Source organism: Orussus abietinus, unplaced genomic scaffold, assembly GCF_000612105.2.
Source record: "Orussus abietinus isolate OABI.00-Male unplaced genomic scaffold, Oabi_2.0 scaffold14, whole genome shotgun sequence".
Classification (NCBI taxonomy): Eukaryota; Metazoa; Arthropoda; class Insecta; order Hymenoptera; family Orussidae; genus Orussus; species Orussus abietinus.
This window is the reverse complement of record NW_019395994.1, coordinates 556,203-575,308: the sequence shown is the minus strand read 5'-3', so window position 1 is coordinate 575,308 and position 19,106 is coordinate 556,203. Positions and strand designations below refer to the sequence as shown.

Below are 19,106 nucleotides of genomic sequence, written 5' to 3'. Positions count from 1 at the left end.
TAATATTTAAACCACTCGTCCAACCGGAGATTAATTTCCTCCCCGGGTAGCCCTTTCAAGGAGACGACAACTCCACCAAATGGAGCCGGGCGTTCGAAGTTTGCCGTTCGCCTTTGACTTCCTTTTCTTTCGGAACCGTTCTTTCTATTTTCCAACACCGCGGTGGGAATCCTTCGGGCAAACTGGAAAAAGGAGATTAGCGTTGCGGTGGAACAATTTTCATAGTAATCTCCCTGAGAGAAAAATGCCATTCCTGAAAGAATCATCAATCCGCGATCGAATTAGTATCCCTTTCAGTTTTTGTCGACCGTCTCTGTGCATGTTCCTTCTTGAAAAACTTTTTTGAAAAAAATTTTGACATTTTGAAAAACGCCAGGAACTCTTTCTTGATATCTAACGGAATGCGGTTCTAAATAAAACAGTGATCCCTGCATACGTTATCGGCAGATGTCTACCAGGAAGCTTTTAAAGTTCCACTAGGGAATAAAGTTCCGGTGCCACGTTAGAAGGTGTATTCTCCCTAGTGGGAACCTCTCTCGCTCGTCCATATTCTCGAGTTTACATCTCGCGTCAGCTCGAAAAGCTCGCTTTTTTAATTCGCTCCCTCGAGGCTCAAGCCAGGAGCAACTAGTATGATTGGTTGCCCTGAGAAGACTCGTGAAGTTTCCAGAAGGTTTATCGGGGCTCGGCGAAGCATTAAATCGATGAGGAATGAGCGAAAGAAGCGAAAATCCAGAGTTATCATGAAACGTTACAATTATTGCGATCACTTGAGATCCAGCTGAATAAGTTCGAGGAACGGCCAGGATTTCGATGCATCGGATGTATTCCAATTAGAAGATCGAGAATAACAGGCTGACGAGTTCACAACGAAAAAAACAACCGATTTTTTTTTATCTGCCATTATCCAAAGTAAGGCATGTCAAGGGGCGATTTGGCAGTTTCACCCACAAGAGCATAATATTTTTTAACCAATCCACCTGAAAAAGCTTTCTTGTAACGAGAAATGAAAAATATAATTTTCTCAATTAAAAAAAAAAAGAAATTAATTACGCGAACAATGAAGTAAAGCGACGAACCATGAAATAAAAAATTGGCAAAAGACCCTTCCTTGTTCGCACGGGCGTCGAGGAAGGGCGAGGTTATTTCAATACAGAGGTGCAATCTCAAAGGCTGAAATGCAGTGAACCTCAAGGACCGCGTACACTTCCACCCCTCGTTCTATCGCACTTTTGTTTACATACTATATCACAATACTCGGAAGACACCCTCGAGGTTCTAATTTGAGTGGATGCTGCGTACCGAGAATGTGGCGTCTGTCGTCTGGCAGGGCGGAGCGGGTAGCGCGATAGGAATAACTCCTCTTCCCTCTCGTATCGCTCCTGAGAGGGTGGAGTCGAAAGGTGAAGGCAGAGTGCCCTGCCAGGAGAGCCCAGGACGGGGGGTGTCGCGAGCACGACGAGAGGAAGGACGATAGCTCCCAGAGGAGGCCTTAACATCTCCCTTCGTGTTAGGTGGAACGTAACCATGTCTGTCGACCGTGCAACTCTTTCGTGGCACCGAAATTGAGGAATCACGACACACTGCATGTCGCTCTTAAATTCTCTCGGTGTTTGAGATTTAAGGTGATATTTTCGAACAGGCCATCAATCCCAAAGAAAGATTTTCTCCACGATCATGAAGACGTGTCCTTTTAATTTCTTTCTAAACCTTCTTGAACTCGTACAGGACGTTTACAACTAAAATGGCTCACAGTTTGTGTCTAAAATTCATATTTCATCCCTAAATCCTCATCCAACCTTCTCCCCCTAAAAAGTCAAGCTAAAATGAACAGGCAACCTTCTAGAGCAGGCCATCAATCCCAAAGAAAGATTTTCTCGACAATCAGGAAGACGTATCCTCTCCGTATAGAGAGCAGATAATACCAGGCGATATATTTCACTCAGATGGAGCACCACAATTACGATGGGGCGTAGAAGGCAGCATCCAGAAAATAGAAAACGGTTGCCGTGGGATGCGAAACCGGAGATGCTCGGAGGAGCCTCGGGGAGGGTGTAGGTCGATGTAGGTGAGGTCGATGCACACGCGCCGGCAGAGGTGCAAGCGAAAAGAGAGAGCCTCGCTCTTTCGAAGAGCGGTACGTGACGTGCAAGCGTATTTATTACTCGCTTGTAAATTCTAATTTAAAGGGATCTCCTGCGGCGCGGATATTTTGAAGGGTGTAAGCCAGCACCTGCATTTTAACCGAGGCCCGAGCCCGAAGGCGCGAAGAGACCAGACGCCCTGGGAGCTCGTAGGGAGCTTTCTCGAGGCTTTCCCCCCAAGAAGCTGCCGAGCAGCTCAACGAGGAAAATTCAACCGCAGGGAAACCCGCGGAGTTTAGTCCGCCAAAGGAAAACTTTCTCGGGGATACCATCAAGAGGCGGGATGCGTTTGATGGGCGCGCCGAAGGATGGGACGGAAATTAAAGGAAGTCGAGGGAAAGGCTCGAATCCTGTCGGGAAGCTCCTCTTTTTTGATGCTGCTCCTTCAAGTGAAATGTGCCTATGGACTAGGCGTTTATCTACCGCAGTTTCCCTGCGAATAAAAACCTACGTGACCTCCTTTTCTTATTCCCCTTTTCCAGATATGTCATAATAAGAAATATTTTTCTAGAGGTAACAATTTTCCAGCTTTTATTTCTACAATTAATTGTAACGGTTCTCTATGATCGAAACTTGGTACGTATATTAAGTAAACCTTCCCCTGAAAGACAGCTTACATTTGAATGCTTCAAGATCATCTGAGCGAAAGTACGGTTTGGTAATGCCCTACTGACTTCGACACTAATGCCATCTAGCGGTTGAAGTCATCGGTCTCATTTTGGTGGAGAACGTTAAATACATATTCATGAAAAATTGATGTTTGGGTATATTTCCTCAAGAACACTTGACTTTTTCAATATTCCTTCGTGCATTTAATTTATAATAATTATTTGAATAATTAGTTCGCGTCCATACCTGCATAAGGTGAAACATTGGCGGGTTAAGGGTGTGCTTTAAGCTCAATGGTGTCTCGGCAAAAAGTTCACCGTCATCTTTTCTTGACTTATACCATAGAGTCGGAGAGTTCACGCGTACCGGACGTGAAAAGAGACGTTGAAAACATTTTCCCGGCGCCTCTTTAAAAATGAAGTAAAAAGGAAACCTCGAGTATTTCGTATGGGCGCAAAAAGGAATAAATGTATGACGCGGGGATGAATGAAAAGGTGATTTGTCAGGTCATGAATCATAAACTAGGCGGAACGCATCGTCGAGTGGGCGTGCGGACGGCTGCAAGCTCGTTTAGAGAGGAGCTTTCAACACTCGAGGTTTCAAGCTGACACTTCGAGGCCAAGAAATTTCCAGCTGCCGTTAGCCGTCACCACTGCGAGCTGCCCTTTTAACCAACTTTAATCAACGAGAAAATTCTCTACGCTTTAAATACAATTTTCATTAATTTCAATATGTGCCCTCTCCCTCAAAAGTTGTTCCACTTCGCTTATCACGGTGACGTATAATAATAAATTATATTTCATGGACATATTTAAGAAATTTAATGTCAACGAAATCATCACAACTTAACAAATATACGAATTAATGTGTATACGAAAGTAAGTACAAGACATTTCTATAATAACGTATCAGCAATTTATATGATCCCTAGTAGCATAGAATAATTTATAATCGTTTGTTTGTAATTTTAGATTCGTCCAGGCTGTATAACATATCATTAATTTGTATGATGTGCATTATTTTGCTATTAATAGACCTCCCATTTGCTTCCTCAGGTATGAACACATACGATACATTTATTTTGCAGCATACAATTAGTCGATGGCTCTGCTCCAAAATACTTTTAGATCCGTCCAGGGTGTATAATATATCAACAATTTGTACGAGGTGCTTTATTTTGCTAATAATAGACCTCTCATTTGTTTCCTCAGGTATGAACACATACGATATATTTATTTTGCAGCGTAAAACGAGTCGATGGCTCTGCTCCAAAATACTTTTAGATTCGTCCAGCGTGTCCCAATACATCTTCCAAGTCGTTCTCTCGAGCTGTTTGCAATTCGTTCGAACGTGAAGTGCGAAATGGAGGAGCGGAGTCAACCTCGTTCCTTTTACCTTTTGCCGGGTCACTCGGAGGGGCTTTAAGACGTGGACTTTCTAGTAGTGTCGGCTCGAAAAGCAGGGGATGCAGTTGAAGCTGCAGACCCGGGAGGACCAGTCACAGTCAATAGCAGCTGTACGTTCCTTGACCTCGAAGTGTCGCCTTCGAAACTCGAGCTTTGAAAGCTCCTTCCTTAAAGAGCTTCCACCCATCTGCATGTCTGCTCTACAATGCGTTCCGCCTAGTTTGTGATTCATAGCCTGACATATTACCTTTTCACTTGATACGCCCCGCGTGTATTTATACATTTATGCACCAGTCATTCATTTTACATTCCTTAGGGTAACCGAATTAGCTTGCACGACTTAAGACGATACGAAAGGCGCTGAGAAATTTAATCGACGTCGATAAAATAACACTTATTTATACCACGTTTGATAGTATTGCCGTTTTAAATACTCGAGTTGTAACATAAGCTGTTCCGTTACCGACATTTATATTTATGTTGAAGTCTTTTACAGTCTACGTTGAGAATTATACGAATAATTACAATATTATCTCTGAGGGAATATAGGTATAAGTATTTCTAGTAAATCTCGGTTTCTCCTTTTTATGTTTCCTTTTTTAATATAAAATGGCCTTTCACCAAGAGGAACTTCGTGCTTTATAGGTTAGGGACCAGGACCCAGGAAAAGTATTGAGCTGTTGAGCCACGGTACTCAAGCGTAGGAAATCCATGAACCGGTAAGCAAATTCGATTTGGTCAAGATCTTCACGTATGAAAGATGTCGAAAGGATAAGGGAAGATAGAAAGGCAGAGAAGCTGCACAAGAGGGAAGGGAGAAAAGAGAAGAGAGAAGCGACATGTAGGTCAGCTGCAGCTGACTACGACAATAGAATTCTGATCAGGCCGTTGAGATGAGGATTTCCACGGCGATTTTGCGAAAGCCAACCAATGGCACGCCTTTTCATGGGAGGGAACGTCATTTCCGGCGAACAGCCGATTCTTGAACAATCTTTGATCGAATCTACATTTCAGAGAATATTAAAAGGAAAATGTAATCATCGTTGACACATTTTCCATTATTTTATTATATTCGTTAAGAGATTCTGGTAAATATTTACAAAATGTACGATATTCGTTAAATGTATAGATAATATAGGAGAAATATTTTGGGCTACCAGGGGTAGGTCATAAAAATGCACTTCTTCATATTCTAACGTCAATATTTAGCTAAGCATCAGGGCGCAGCAATTGTGTACAATCGACATCGTATATCTGGATAAAGCGAGTGAAATATGCGTTTCAATATTCCGTTTGGTGAAAATTTGTCGACCTATCCGAATATTTTTTCCGTAATGTAAGCACCGGTTACTACAGGTGGTGCCAATCGATACCACATTGGCCAGTAACGCACCTGCAACGTCCCAAACATTAATGCAACTCTGCACAGCGACACCCTAACCTGCCGCAATCTCTGGTAGAAAATGTACACCTCGCTTCCGGTGAATTGCAATTCAGGAATTGATTTCCTGCTCTCGCCCCCGTATGGGAAATGGATTTACCACTCTCAATCGATTGCATACGGTAATTACGTTGAGTTAAGGTAATTGCAGGGTCTCGAAGGTCCAGGGACTAATGTAGACCAATTATACATTTTACAAATAAAATGACCCTTTGTACGCAATATTACCCTTTATGTTTACACATCAAATGTACAGCTACAATAAATTGTTTGTGTAAATTTAGATGTAGAATGTGATATTACCCAGTCAATGTAATTTTTCTGTTATTAATTATGGCATCGATATAACCAATGATCTAGGGTGTCAATTTACATGAGAATTTTTTTCAGCGTGGTACGCTTCTCTCAGAATTTCAATTTTCCACATTCTTTACGCAGTGTTTCTTGTTATATAAATATTTTTCTTTTCATCAAGGTTTTATACGCCAAGGGACGGCGGCACGTGGAACGCGGTCCTTGAATATCTGTATGCGACTTCGTCGGTACGCCGGGTCTACACCGAAACTCGAAATGCGGTCACCGAGTATCTGCATGTGATTTCATCAATATACCAAATCTGTGCCGAAACGTGGAACGCGCTTGCCGAGTATTTGCATGTGATTTTCTCGCTATATGACATCTGCGCTGCAACGTTAGTACCTCGCTGGATGCTTATCTAGAGAGCTGGCCCCGACTTTTTCCCTACGACACAAATATGCTGTCCCTATCTATTGCTTTTCAGTTCGGACCGTGTAAATTCCCTGATTTCGCGTTTACGACGGGCGTTATGGTCAATCCGTATCCCGGAAACTATCTCGTGGTCAGTTGGATGACCACACGCAGAAGAATAATATTGTATAATAAATTTTATTAATGATAAATGTAATAATAAATTTTATTAAGCACCTTGCTTCGCCGAATACTCTTCGCGAAGCAATATCGACACAGGGCTAAAAATGCTGTTCCGGTAATTCACGAATGTTAGTGACGTTTAGAGGTAACGATGACGTCAACGCGATATTGGCTTAAACCGCTAAAGCAAAGGCCCGTGAAATTCTCGCAACATAAACCGTTACACACTCGATGCAGTGAAATAACATTTCAATTGCACTGTAAACCACCTTCTCCGGTTTGACTAGGAACCCATATTTGCCTAGAACGTATTGCAAATGACTGCTGTCACCGTACAATAATTCAAAATGGAGTATTAATAAACATACCAGCAGTCAGACAGGGTAATAATGCAACCCCATGACAATGTACGCTTACAATAATGTCCCCAAGTGCTTACAAAACATACCAGGCAAAATTACATAGTAGTTAAAGTTTGAATGTGTACAATTATTGCAGAATAGGAAAAAACACTGCCGTTGAAATAATAGCGTGCGTGGATAATTATTACCAACATTACGTTAAATACATTTACTGGAAACATCCCTAGTATTAAATGACTCGAATATCGAATTTATGATTTTTCTCCGCAATTTCACAAAATTACAACACGGTGTCATGAAATTGTAAATTTACTTAGAATTTTATAATAAATGTATATTAATTCGCTATTAAGATGTCAAATTTATAATTTTGCTGCAACCTTGAATATTAAAAGTGCATGAATTTCTTGAATTTCTTTAACAGTGTACTAGGGATGCATTGCATCTTCTATTATCAGCACCGGTTTGAATAATAATTATATTGCTGATGCATGTGTCGGTGACATTTTGTCGCGATATCAGTATCAAAGCGAAAATCGTCAAGCCGAAGGCCGGATAGATTCTCTCGATAAGCTTGCACATGCAGTGCATCGAAATAACGATGCAGCTGCATCTCGCGGCTAGCTTCGAGTGTCGCGGAAATGCAACCTTCGCATCGAGAGAAATTTATTGCCGGCATAGCAATGCGAAAGATTTATAACTCTGGGTGCTCTTCCTTAAAATCAGAAGGAAAAAGTTTGCTCGCGACACGTTTGGTACTTTTTAAGGCGAAGTGAAACTCCACTCGAATCGGTCGATTCAAAAGACACTTTTTTTAAAGGAATTGGATCAAACCGTCTGAAACCTCGACACATGACTCGTGAGAACCTAGGAATTATCCTGATTTTCAAAATTTGAATTTTTTATAAATATGTTTTAACAGCCTAGACCAGATCCAAAGGTCTGTTAGGTCCTGAAACTCGTCATTTTCGATTCAAAGCCTCCAAGAAGCATGAATCGTCGAAAACTTGCCCGGACCACGCAATTTGGTTTTAGCCCATGATAAATAAGTACATTTTTTATGAAAAATGAAATTTCACGAGTTTTAGGACCTACTTTAGGGCCTCCATATTCACGTGGTAGGATTCGAAACAAATCGGTACATCCAATTCGGAGTATACTTTCGCCAACGATTTGACTTCTCAGATACATATAGACTGACTCTGACGTATCACCTTAACCACTAATTCGTACACAATGTAGAAAATAGCCCTCGTGTCACGAAATGGCTGATCGTCGAGCTAGGAAAGCGCATTCGTAATAAAGAGCGGCGTGTCCAGTGAATTCCTGGCAAACGAGCTCGGCGTTGCTGGACCGGTGGTTTTATGGTTCCATCCGAAATGCCGTGGTCGTTACTCCGGTAACGAAGCGTTTCCTCGATTTCGTTTCGAGATGCGATTAGCGGATACATACGTAGGTACAGGTAGGCATGTGAGCGGATTACGTGAACGGGAGGGACCGACCTGGTCCGACGCGGAAATAACGACGACGGCTACACCCGTAATTGGAACGACCACGGCTAATCCGCAGTTCGCCAACCTAAGATTACGAGGACGTCGTTGCGGCCATCGACCAGCCCTAACTTACGGCATTTTATGTCGGTCCCGTTAAACTGATTAATAGTTAATGACCATGCCGGCTCATAAGTAGATTCGTACTGAACATTAAACCTAACGGTTACTCAATATTCTTTTTTTTTAAGCTGAGGAAGGTGGCATATTTGCATGAAAAAAGACATTACGTCGAAGATGAGCTTTTAGCCGCTGGATCGACACTGTGATTCACTGTGCGTGAGGTTCTGCCGATGTGAACTTACTTCGCCTTTGAGGGATTAGGCTGTACGCAGATGCATCCAAAATGCATTCCGCAAGTATCCTGGGGGCAACGTGGGTCGCGGACAATCATTGATTCCCAGGTACGTTCTATGGAACTGCTAATCTTTGTCTCATTGACTATAAAGTAAGTCTCACATAAGGCGCATCCTACATATTGGCATGAAGAAAAGACACTAGGTCGAAGATGAGCTTTTAGCCGCTGGATCGGCACTGTGATTCACTGTGCGTGAGGTTCTGCCGATGTGAACTTACTTCGCCTTTGAGGGATTAGGCTGTACGCAGATGCATCCAAAATGCATCCTGGGGGCAACATGGGTCGCAGACGGTCGCGGACTTCCATCGATTCCCAGTTACATAGCTCGATTTGAAATGGGCGTGTTCGTACATTTGCACACCAGGAGACTAGGGACCTCCTCGGGAATGTGTTAGTGAGGAACAATGACCGAGAACGTCCAGCTGTAATTGCTCTGGTGCGCAGTAAGACTACAGGGAATGCTCGTTGGGCACTGACTGCGAATTTTAGACACGATCGCGAATGCATGGTATACGGCCCCTTGCCGCAATGGAATTATTATCTCCCCTCGTTTCGTTAATTGGAATCCTTCGGCACCCTTGCATTTAAAACGCGTTTGTTAACGTTCAAATGAGGGTGCAAAGTCCCTTCAATTATTCCTCATTAGTTTGAAGTGAGTCAAGATCTTGGCGCAATTTCAGCTCGATGGCAGGCTTATTAGGATCGGAATTACCGACCCCTATTGCACGTTAATTCAATCGAAGAGCAAAGGAATTAACGGAGTAATTGGAATAATTGAACCGGTATTGATATCGAATTATAATAGATACGAAACTTATAATGGAACAGAAATTATACGAGAATGTAAAGTGAATTAGAATCTGTTCGTTACCCTATCAATTAAAATAATCTTTACCCCTATCAATCAATCTCATCAATACAGAAACGATCACAGTACCTTTGTTGGTATCTACTTGGCAGCTGGAAGAATATTGAAAAGTCCGTAACAATCCTATTCTTTGTAATGCAGATTTTGCGAATCCGAAGGAGGATACATTTCAATTTCGCTACCACGGAATGGATACAAAGCAATCGAATGAATACAGAACAGACCTGTTCCTTTTGATTAAAAATTGATGAATTAGCAAGGACCGGAAAAAGTTTTAGAAGGTAAACGTTCATTTCGGTTTGCGACTGCCAAAGCAATCGTTAAGTTTATAAGTGAAGTCTCAGCCGATTTTCTTTGCTCGTCAATAAGTGATTTGTTCCTCTTTCGACGAGAAAAAAGACTGCGACAAGTCCAATTGTCGAAATTCGCATTTCGAGGGTTCTCGGGTGAAAATATCCGTCCGTCCCTATTTGGACGATTCGAGCGACTCGCAGGATGAACGAGAATCGCGGAAATTTCGAATTTCGTGCGACTCTGCACTTTATTGCCGAGCAACGATTTACGAGGTAGAAAACAATGACCGCTATAGACGACGGCTTTTAGCACTGCCGCCATTTTCCACCTAGCTTTTCGCACCGTCGGAAAAAAGGACGTCGAACATTTAAGAAACTGCTGCTCCGAAATGTGGTCCGTCATCGTTATTTTTCGTCCCGCTTCGAAGAAACTATTGTTCGCAGACGCTAACAATTACGCACCAGAGAGTGATGCCAAATGCATTTACGTTGTTCGGGTACTTTTCAACTGTACGCGGACGACTTCCCCGAAATTATCTTGCATTTCTCGAGAAAGAATCTTTCAGCTTTTCCTTATTCCACGTATGGATGGAAAGACCGGAACGAAAAATTGAAGAATTATTCCCGAATTTTACGAAAAGCTCCGTAATACGTAAAAGTTGCAAAGATGGAAACTTCTGAGCCTTAGACGTAGAACCAGAAACATTGTCCGATATTTCCCTATATTTACCGTGGCATTTTCGCTCTCCCTAGGCCAGCATTAACATTTCTCGCATTCTCCGACCATTCCCTCCCGTTTATCCTATTGAATAGTCGAGCTAGTTCGAATTGCAAATTCCCAGTCTTATCCCTAAATGATTAATGCAATTTTCAGATTGTATTGTGCCGAGTGCGCTTTGCACGTACGCCCGAAGAGGGAACGCTGCATACACGAGGCCGTACCCGCGGCTCGGCTACAAAAGACCTAATTAATTCAGGCGAACAGACTTTTTGCCCAGATTCAGGCGGGAAATATTGTTCTCGGTAGGTTAACGTTTGTTTGCAAACGCGGGAGAGCTTTCCCCGGGAATCTCGGGATACGGCCGAGAAATGAATGGCTTGGAAAGGATTTCCGAGGAACGCGGTGCACGCAGCGGTCCGATTTGCGGTAATTCCAGGAAAGGGTGGCACTTCCCACGGGAGGGCTGAAAATTGAGGCAAAAAGGAACGGGAAAAGTACCGGGGAAAAAAACACGAAGAGGAAAACAGGGAAACAATTTGCAGCGGCGCACCGCTCTCGCGTTAACGAGAACCGAGACGCAATGCGCGGTCTTTAAAGTCCCTTGTGGTATCCCGCCAACGAGGCGTGCCGCCCTAATGAAAATGTCCCTAAAGTTTTCATTTACCTTTTCTAGCTTCCGCGTTGCTTGCGCGATGTGCGTCACTCGGTTACGAGAGCGAAGCTCGATCACATCGGTCGTATAGGATGGATTGATCGAGCTTAAGGTGAAGTGAAACCCCCTCAAATCAGTCGATTCGAATACAACACTTTTTCTAAGGGTACTCGACCGAACTGTCCGAAACTTTGACACAAGACTCATGATCATCTAAGAATTATCCCGACACATTCAAAGTTTGGATTTTTCTACAACATTTTTTATCGAAGGCTCTGATATGAGAAACGAAAGGGTCAGGACAATTTTACGACAATTTAGAACACTCTGGTAATGGATAAACTCGCATTTGAACGGGATATAGGCAAAAAAAGTGTTGTATGCGCTTCCATGCTAAAACGATGGGAATACGAGGTCTCGGAGTGAAAATTTAATTAACCTGAAAATCACAGATGGCGCAGGGGGTCCTTTTGCAATCAATTAGGGCCCCAGAAAGCACGAATCCAGAGCATTTCTGGAGTTTTTCTTCGATTTCTTGATATTTATTGTACGAGAACGACAGGTGGAGGATGCCATTTGGTACAATACTCAATATAATTCGACCCAGCTGTCAATATAAAAACGAACGTCGCCAATGTAGGCATTTAGAAAAATCTTCTTTATAGAGGTCGATCATGTTCCTCGACGTGTTTCACTTCACCTTAAGCCCTCGCATAGCATGCAACTTGCTTCGTGAGTACTCATGGATTGCGGCGAACGATTGTATGAGACTGCCGAATCGAACAAGAGGAATCTCCTGAAGTGTACGAGAGGTGGAGAAGTGGTCACCAGGTGGACAGTGGACCTGAGAGAAGCCAGGGGGCAGTAAGTGACTACGCTCCCTATCTGCGCCCGGCAGTTGCAGCTGCAGCTGCAACTGAGAAGTCGGCGAGAGGCGAAATACTGTTACGAGGTCTCGCTTTGGAGTAGTCGTTCGTCAGGACCTCCTCGTCACGTAATAAGATTTGTTTTCCGGATCGCTTGACGAGTTGAGATTTTCGCTTTTCTTCAGCCTTGCGAAGAATATCCTTTACGACGTTACGTAGCTCGGAGAAATATTGCCACTGTAATACCTTCAGTGTTGGTCTTACTTTGTACCTAGGTACATATTAAGTTGAGGTAGATACAATTTCACGCAATAACTACCTTTCGATAAATGCGATGTTCCTTTTTTTAAGGTGATATGAAAGAGTCAGCATATATATCTGAGAGGTTAAATTGTTTGTGAAAGTTTTTCCGAATTTGATGTACCGATTTCTTTCAAATTTTGACTGACCTCTGTCATATCACTATAACTATCGCAAACGAGCACTACTGATTAAACAACTCGTATATTTTTTTCAAGGCGGATGTTGCTTTCGGAATAATTCCTGACAATAACGAGGGGTTACGAGATCCGGGTATGGCACATGTCAAAACAATTGTTTGACAGACGGCAAGTGTCGAGGGTCGGTAAGCCCTGATTGGTCGCATCGGGAATCCGCGGATAATCCATTGTCCCGGAATAGAGACCCGTGCTCCCAGAGGGTTGCGAGAGTATTTGCATTCGAAAAAGATAACGTTATTTACTGCTGCCTGATATCGCCCATCCCAGCAATTTTTATAAACAAGGCGATCTTTCGGGCAACCCACCGAAGCTCATTTCCGATACATTTGTATCGCTTGGATGTTGTCGACGCGAGTGGAATTAAAAAGTTATATCGACCACCTGTACTTGGTATTTCGCGAGAGGAGCATTAACATAAAGTGAACATTCCTGAATTGATTTCTCGACGTGTTTCACTCCACCTTAACCTGTAAGAAGCTCCGAAAGCTCGTCGAGTGGACAGATCGTACAGTACTCGAAAGGCTAAACTATGTAATTTGTCACACCTTAACGTTTGCAGTACCCCATTCTTCCACATCTTGACACCGTTTCCATTTAAACGGGCTCTCACAAATCATACCGCAAAATGTTCGCGAGTCTTCCTCCTCGAGTCAGGAATTCCGCGGAAATTGGTTTCGCGAGTGTTGAAAATAAGTTGGCATCGCGTAAGGACGCAATTTGGGAAATAGGACGTCAACGAGGTCTCCAACGGCAGTTCCATACGATTACACCGTCTCTATCCGTCGTCCCCGAGGAGAGCTGGCAAATTCCATTCATACGTAAGGAAGGTTTGCGAATCGTCGGAAGAGTCCTGCAGATCCGAAAAACGGAGCAAAGTCGCGGAAAGGAAGCAAGCACCGATCTTTCGGAGTCGCCAGACACGAAACCGTCGAAGCAATGGGTCATTTAGGGGAAAGACCGACTCGTTCCTGCGGAGGAGAAAACGCGTAGGTCGAGGGAAAATATCACGAGTGACCCACCGAAGTGCTTTCCACTTCCACCAGCAGCCTTTTTGCTGGGAAGCAGGACTGGAAATCGTTCCCCAGGCGAAACGTTGCGCGTTCCGGCTTGGACCCGGTCGGCGTGCAACTTTCATTATTCCACCTTATTCGAGCTCGTAATCATTTTAATGTCTACCCCCGCGAGAGGATTTAAACTTCGAAGGAGACCCGCCAAGGTGACGAATTCATGAATATAAAGCAGTGCCACCACCATTCGATTTTACGACTACCGTCTGCCCAAGCCTTGGTCTGTATAATGGACTTTGTCGAGTAATGTATGCGAATTGCCGGAAGAACTGACACGATATTAAATTACAAGGGATGGACACCCTCGTTAAACTCATTCGCTGTTAAATACTCGGACAGGGACGTGGTGCTGGTGAATCTTGGATTGTTACCTAAATCAGTCCTTTGTGCACGGAAAAAAATAATGCTTAGGAAAACTACAATTGTGGTCATCGTAACTCTATTGCAAGGCAACATAGTAAGGGTTACTTCACGATTTACAAGGAATATTTTTCAGGCGTCCGCCTCCGATTGTTTTGGTTCTTGGATATGTTTCCAGCGAGTAACACGATTTTAAAGGCAAAATTCAAATTGTCACCTTTATTTCCCCGGAGTTCAGGATTTCTCTGTATCGCATGCTGCAACTCAATTTCAGTGATTTGCAGGTACCATCGAAAGCGGAAACGAGACATTTGGAAACCCAGTCAAGGCTTGGCATTATGCATGCGGTTTTTTATCGGGCATGGTATCATACAGGTAAATTCCTCGGTCTAATATGGGAAATTAATCAGCCAGTAACACGACTTTAAAGCCAAAATTCCTATTGTCAGCTTCATTTCCCCGGAGTTCAGGATTTCTCTGTATCGCTTGCTGCTACTCAATTTCAGTGATTTGCAGGTACCATCGAAAGCGGAAACGAGACATTTCGAAACCCAGTCAGGCTCGGCATTATGCATGCGGATTTTTATCGGGCATGGTATCATACAGGTAATTGGCGACACGACGCGGTGACCGGCAGTTTCCAAAAATTAGGGACATACACGAAACGACCCGAAATCTGCGAAACGGGTTACTGGGTCCAAAAAGTCCGGATGTATGGAGCCGAGGGAAAATTCAATATTTGTCCCGATCACTATTGAGCGCAGTTACGAAACGATAACTTGCTAATTACGCGAGAGCGCGACTTGTAAATTCCTGGATAAAATCGTCGGTCGTCGAGGGTCCAACAACAGATATTCGTTTTTTTTTTATGCACGCCATTTCGGTATTCGTGCCACCGCCAAATATGAATCCTACCTCCGTATCGATTATTCGCAATACCGCCGGTCGGCAATCGATTTCAATTGCATCTTTTCGGGGCTTCGTTTCATCGATTTTGTCCCTGGACTGGATTCGATTTCACGTCGCTCAGGTCTATTATGCTTCGTTACATCCTCTTGTTATTTTCCCCTTTTCTCTTTGTTGTTCCAATATTACGGTAATTAGATTTTCTTCGGCTACATTTCGAAAATTTACCGACCGTAGTCAAATTCTCTCCGGATTACTTTGGCAGTACTTCCTATTTGAGCGCACAGAGAGAATTATTTACGTTATATCTGTTATTTCGTGTAACAACGTTTTTTTTTCTCGGGCAGGACATAATGTGAATACATGTCTTAATGTTTCGTGAACATGTTGGATATAGTGAATAATCTTCGCGAACGTGTTTTAAGGTGAAGTTAAACAGTTCGTTTTCAAAATAACAGTTGTGTGGAATTATATTGGGTATTGGACTAAATGGCAAACTCCAGCTGTCATATTCTTATTTTTAAATATATCTGCGTAATGCATTTTGAGCCAGCAATTTTCAACGCATTGAATTATAATTGCATTGTATAACTTGTTTACCGTAGGTTGTGTGTCTGAAAACTTGAACGAAGCTCAATGCATAATTATTAAAAACGTTAAAATTCATCTCGCCTTTTTTGTCGTTTGATGTCACTCTTCCCACCCTATGAAGGTGACTTGTTTACGGAAAGGAGTAATCCCTTGGCGAACGGGAAACTTTTTACGCTTCTAACTTTCAACAACTTTCGAAAGACTATCAAAAGCTCGAAACGGAAGCGCAATCTTGTTTGACCCGTCAGCAAACTAACCTTCGATCGATATGGTTTTTTGTAAATGGAGATAAATATTGGAGTGTTATTGACACTCTATGAAGAGACTATCAACGAGCAGTTGATACTTTATACGTGGTGTGCACGCAGGGAGGACCCCCTGCAAGCACTCCTTATGATCGATGTTACTTTCCCGTCGCACCCAGTATACATTATTCATAAGTGCCAAACTCGAGCAAATTAATTATTATCCTGATAAACGTCGCGCGTCTCCTGGACACAGCGATAAATCGTCATCCTCGTGACACATCGCTCGAGCGAATCTCGAAATACACTTCTCGAGCGTGTCGGTGCTCGGAGTCGCCATATTTTTCCAAATTTCCCGGCTGTTTCTTTGGATTTTTCCGCGAAAACAACAATAAATAACGGTGCACTATCGGGAATAGGTCCATTAAGGATTCTTCTAACAGAATTGGAAAAAAGGCAGGCAGAACTAGTGGCGCCGTTTCTGCCGTGAAATCGCTGAGCGCAGCATGAAATTACTTACACCGAAGAGTTGTTCATATGATTTCATATGATCATTATTATATAAAATATCTTATGTAGCTACGTCCGCACAAATACAATTATTTTCTATCCAGTACCGTTTAGATTCGTGGTTTTTCATTCGCATCTGGCTAAATGAATGGCGTTATTAAGCTGCCATTTGGCGGTTGCATTTCTCGTTTCTGCTTGAGCTCTAGGAAATATATATGATAAAAATTTACACAAATCTGCATAAAGGTGAAACAATCGCTAAACGAATAAATACTCCCCCTTGAATATTCCATATTATCCGCCCATTATACCACCACCTACTCGCGGTACGTAAAACGGTTTCAGATACTCGAAAAGACATCCGCTGGATTTTTGCCTTTACGGCCAACTGCGAAGGGCTGATCTTAATTAGAAGAAGGACGTAGAGGAAATCCATCTAAATCTCTGTGAAAGCAGGATTAATTTCATAGTCAATCGGATAAATTATCTCATCGAAATCCCCGACGTCGTCCGTCCGTCCGTTGTACCATATCTGCTGCGATCCTCAATTAAGAAAAAAAAAAAAAAAAGAATCACTTATCCTCCGTTCTTCCGCTCCCATTCCGTTTCCAAAAGCAATAATGTCCAGGATTCGCCATCGAGTTTCAGGTTCGGAATCGATCTTCGAGATTCACTCGAGAGTGCTGGAGGATCGGCGGGTTTTTCACTTTTCTCTTTCGGAGCCTCTCTCAAGACGAATCTAGGAGGATCCTCCGGGAACGATCGATGGTGGAAAGGAGGATAAAAATCGAGAAACTCAATGTATCTTGCTTTGCTATCCTAGCCTGGCGAGAGCACACCCTTAATATCGAATTCCACGCTCCCGATATTCCTCGCTGGTCGATTCTATCGATTCATCGAACCTAATCGACCTCATCTCTTCCTTCATCCTCGACCCTTTTTCCCTCGCATTATTCGATAATGTGCAATATAGCCGGACCAACCAATCGGGCGGTTTTATCCGGGGATACGAAGTTAAGGGTACAAAAAGAAAATGTCACCATAAGCGGTGCAATTTTTCCGCATTTACGTGGAGGCAAGAAACGTGGTCAAAGTATGCAAAATCGTCGCCTACTCGGTTTAAGGGGTTATATCCAGACGTCATAGGCGAAATTTATGAATTTCTTTTCGTACCTAAAATGCATTTTTTAATCGAAATCAGGCGAAACTGAAATAACGGCTTTCGATATTTATCCATAAGTCATGCACCCATGTAAGGACTATCGAACGGATAAGGATCAGAACAGGCGAAAGAAAAGTCCGACTCACCCTTGCGAGAGCAACAGCAGGGAAGTCGTCCCAGGCGAGGCGCGCTTCTTCGCCGGCGTTTCCTTGGCGCTGTCCCGAGAGGATCCGGGCGGCCGTGAGGGTACTCATCCCCATGCCGTCGCCCACGAAGAGAACAACGCCTCGCGCCATACCCGAGGGTGGTGTTGACCCCGTGCCGCTTGAAGTGGCCGCCGCTCTGACTCGCGTCTCGATTGCGCGAGCCGCTGCCTCGTACCAGATCTGCCTCTCTGGCAAAGAAACGCACCGTGAGACCACGAGATCTTGTTCTGCCGTCTTTTCGATCATCGATCAGCGTGCATCGATAACTTAACCAATTAACGGTGTTCACCACCAAAGTGGGGACGATGACTCCCGCCGCTAGATGGCATTAGCATCGATAACCTAACCAATTAACGGCGTTCACCAAATACATCAGGAATCGTTGTCCCCGTGAGACCCTACAAAATCGCTGAACTGGTGTGCGTTCTTAAGGTGAAGTGAAACACGTCGAGGAACTTGATCGACGTCGGAGAGACAAATTTGACAAACGAGGACGCCAATGAAAATTAATAATAATCTATCATAATCAATTTGCGTAAGTATGCGTTGTTTTTCTACATCTCAACTTATTATACAGGCTTCTTCATAAAAGTGCAGATTTGTAGAAAGTCGTTGAAAGCTCATGAGATTGGCAGAACTGTGACTTCTGCACACGTAAGGACAAAAGAACTGGAGCGGGAACAGAGGTAGTTAGAGCTAAAATGGTGAAGTCAAGAGGTCATCAAATCTCTACGCTCGTGAAAGACGCGTTCCGATTTCCGAGGCGAACTCAGAATATCTAGATCGTCGATCTCGATGAAATTCCGAAGGATTATAGTACTCGACGGGTGATTACACGCAGTATTGGAGAATGTCGATGGGTATGAAGCCCGATTCCCGAGAAATCAAGGGTTCATAACTCGGAATTTGTCGAGTAGGCACTTCGTGGGATTTCCACCAAGAATGCACAATACGCATCCCCCCTTACACGGGAGAAAGGATTCCCATAATCGCCCCCAAAACTATGTCTATACGTATAAATAATTACAAACGGTTGTTGTACAGAGTGAAGAAAACGTGATGAGGTTTCTAAGGTAACGTTTTACATCTCTTGCGATATTTATACGTATAAATAATTACAAACGGTTGTTGTACAGAGTGAAGAAAACGTGATGAGGTTTCTAAGGTAACGTTTTACATCTCTTGCGATATAAGATGCATAATGGAAGATAACATATATTTTTGGCAAGATGGTCTGGAGAGGTCGGGAGACCGTGGAAAGTTAGACCGCGGAGTTTGAGATCCCGAGCGGATAAGCGCACAGCCTTAACCCAATAAATTAGATTGGCTTAACCTAATCGGTACATTGACTTTAAGGGGAGACGCGGATAGGAGTCTAGGGGTCCCCCTGAGAAGAGC

The 19,106-nt window shown here is 43.3% G+C and overlaps 1 protein-coding gene across 1 annotated transcript in view; it reads right to left on the bottom strand.

Annotated features, from left to right (window-relative positions):
- The window catches only part of LOC105698227 (alkaline phosphatase), a 56,645-nt gene that overhangs the window by 20,434 nt on the left and 17,105 nt on the right, over positions 1 to 19,106 (bottom strand). Inside the window, exon 2 of the mRNA XM_012422282.1 lies at positions 17,649 to 17,896. Coding sequence (XP_012277705.1) covers positions 17,649 to 17,896 — 248 coding nt within the window. The remainder of the gene's footprint in view (positions 1 to 17,648; positions 17,897 to 19,106) is intronic.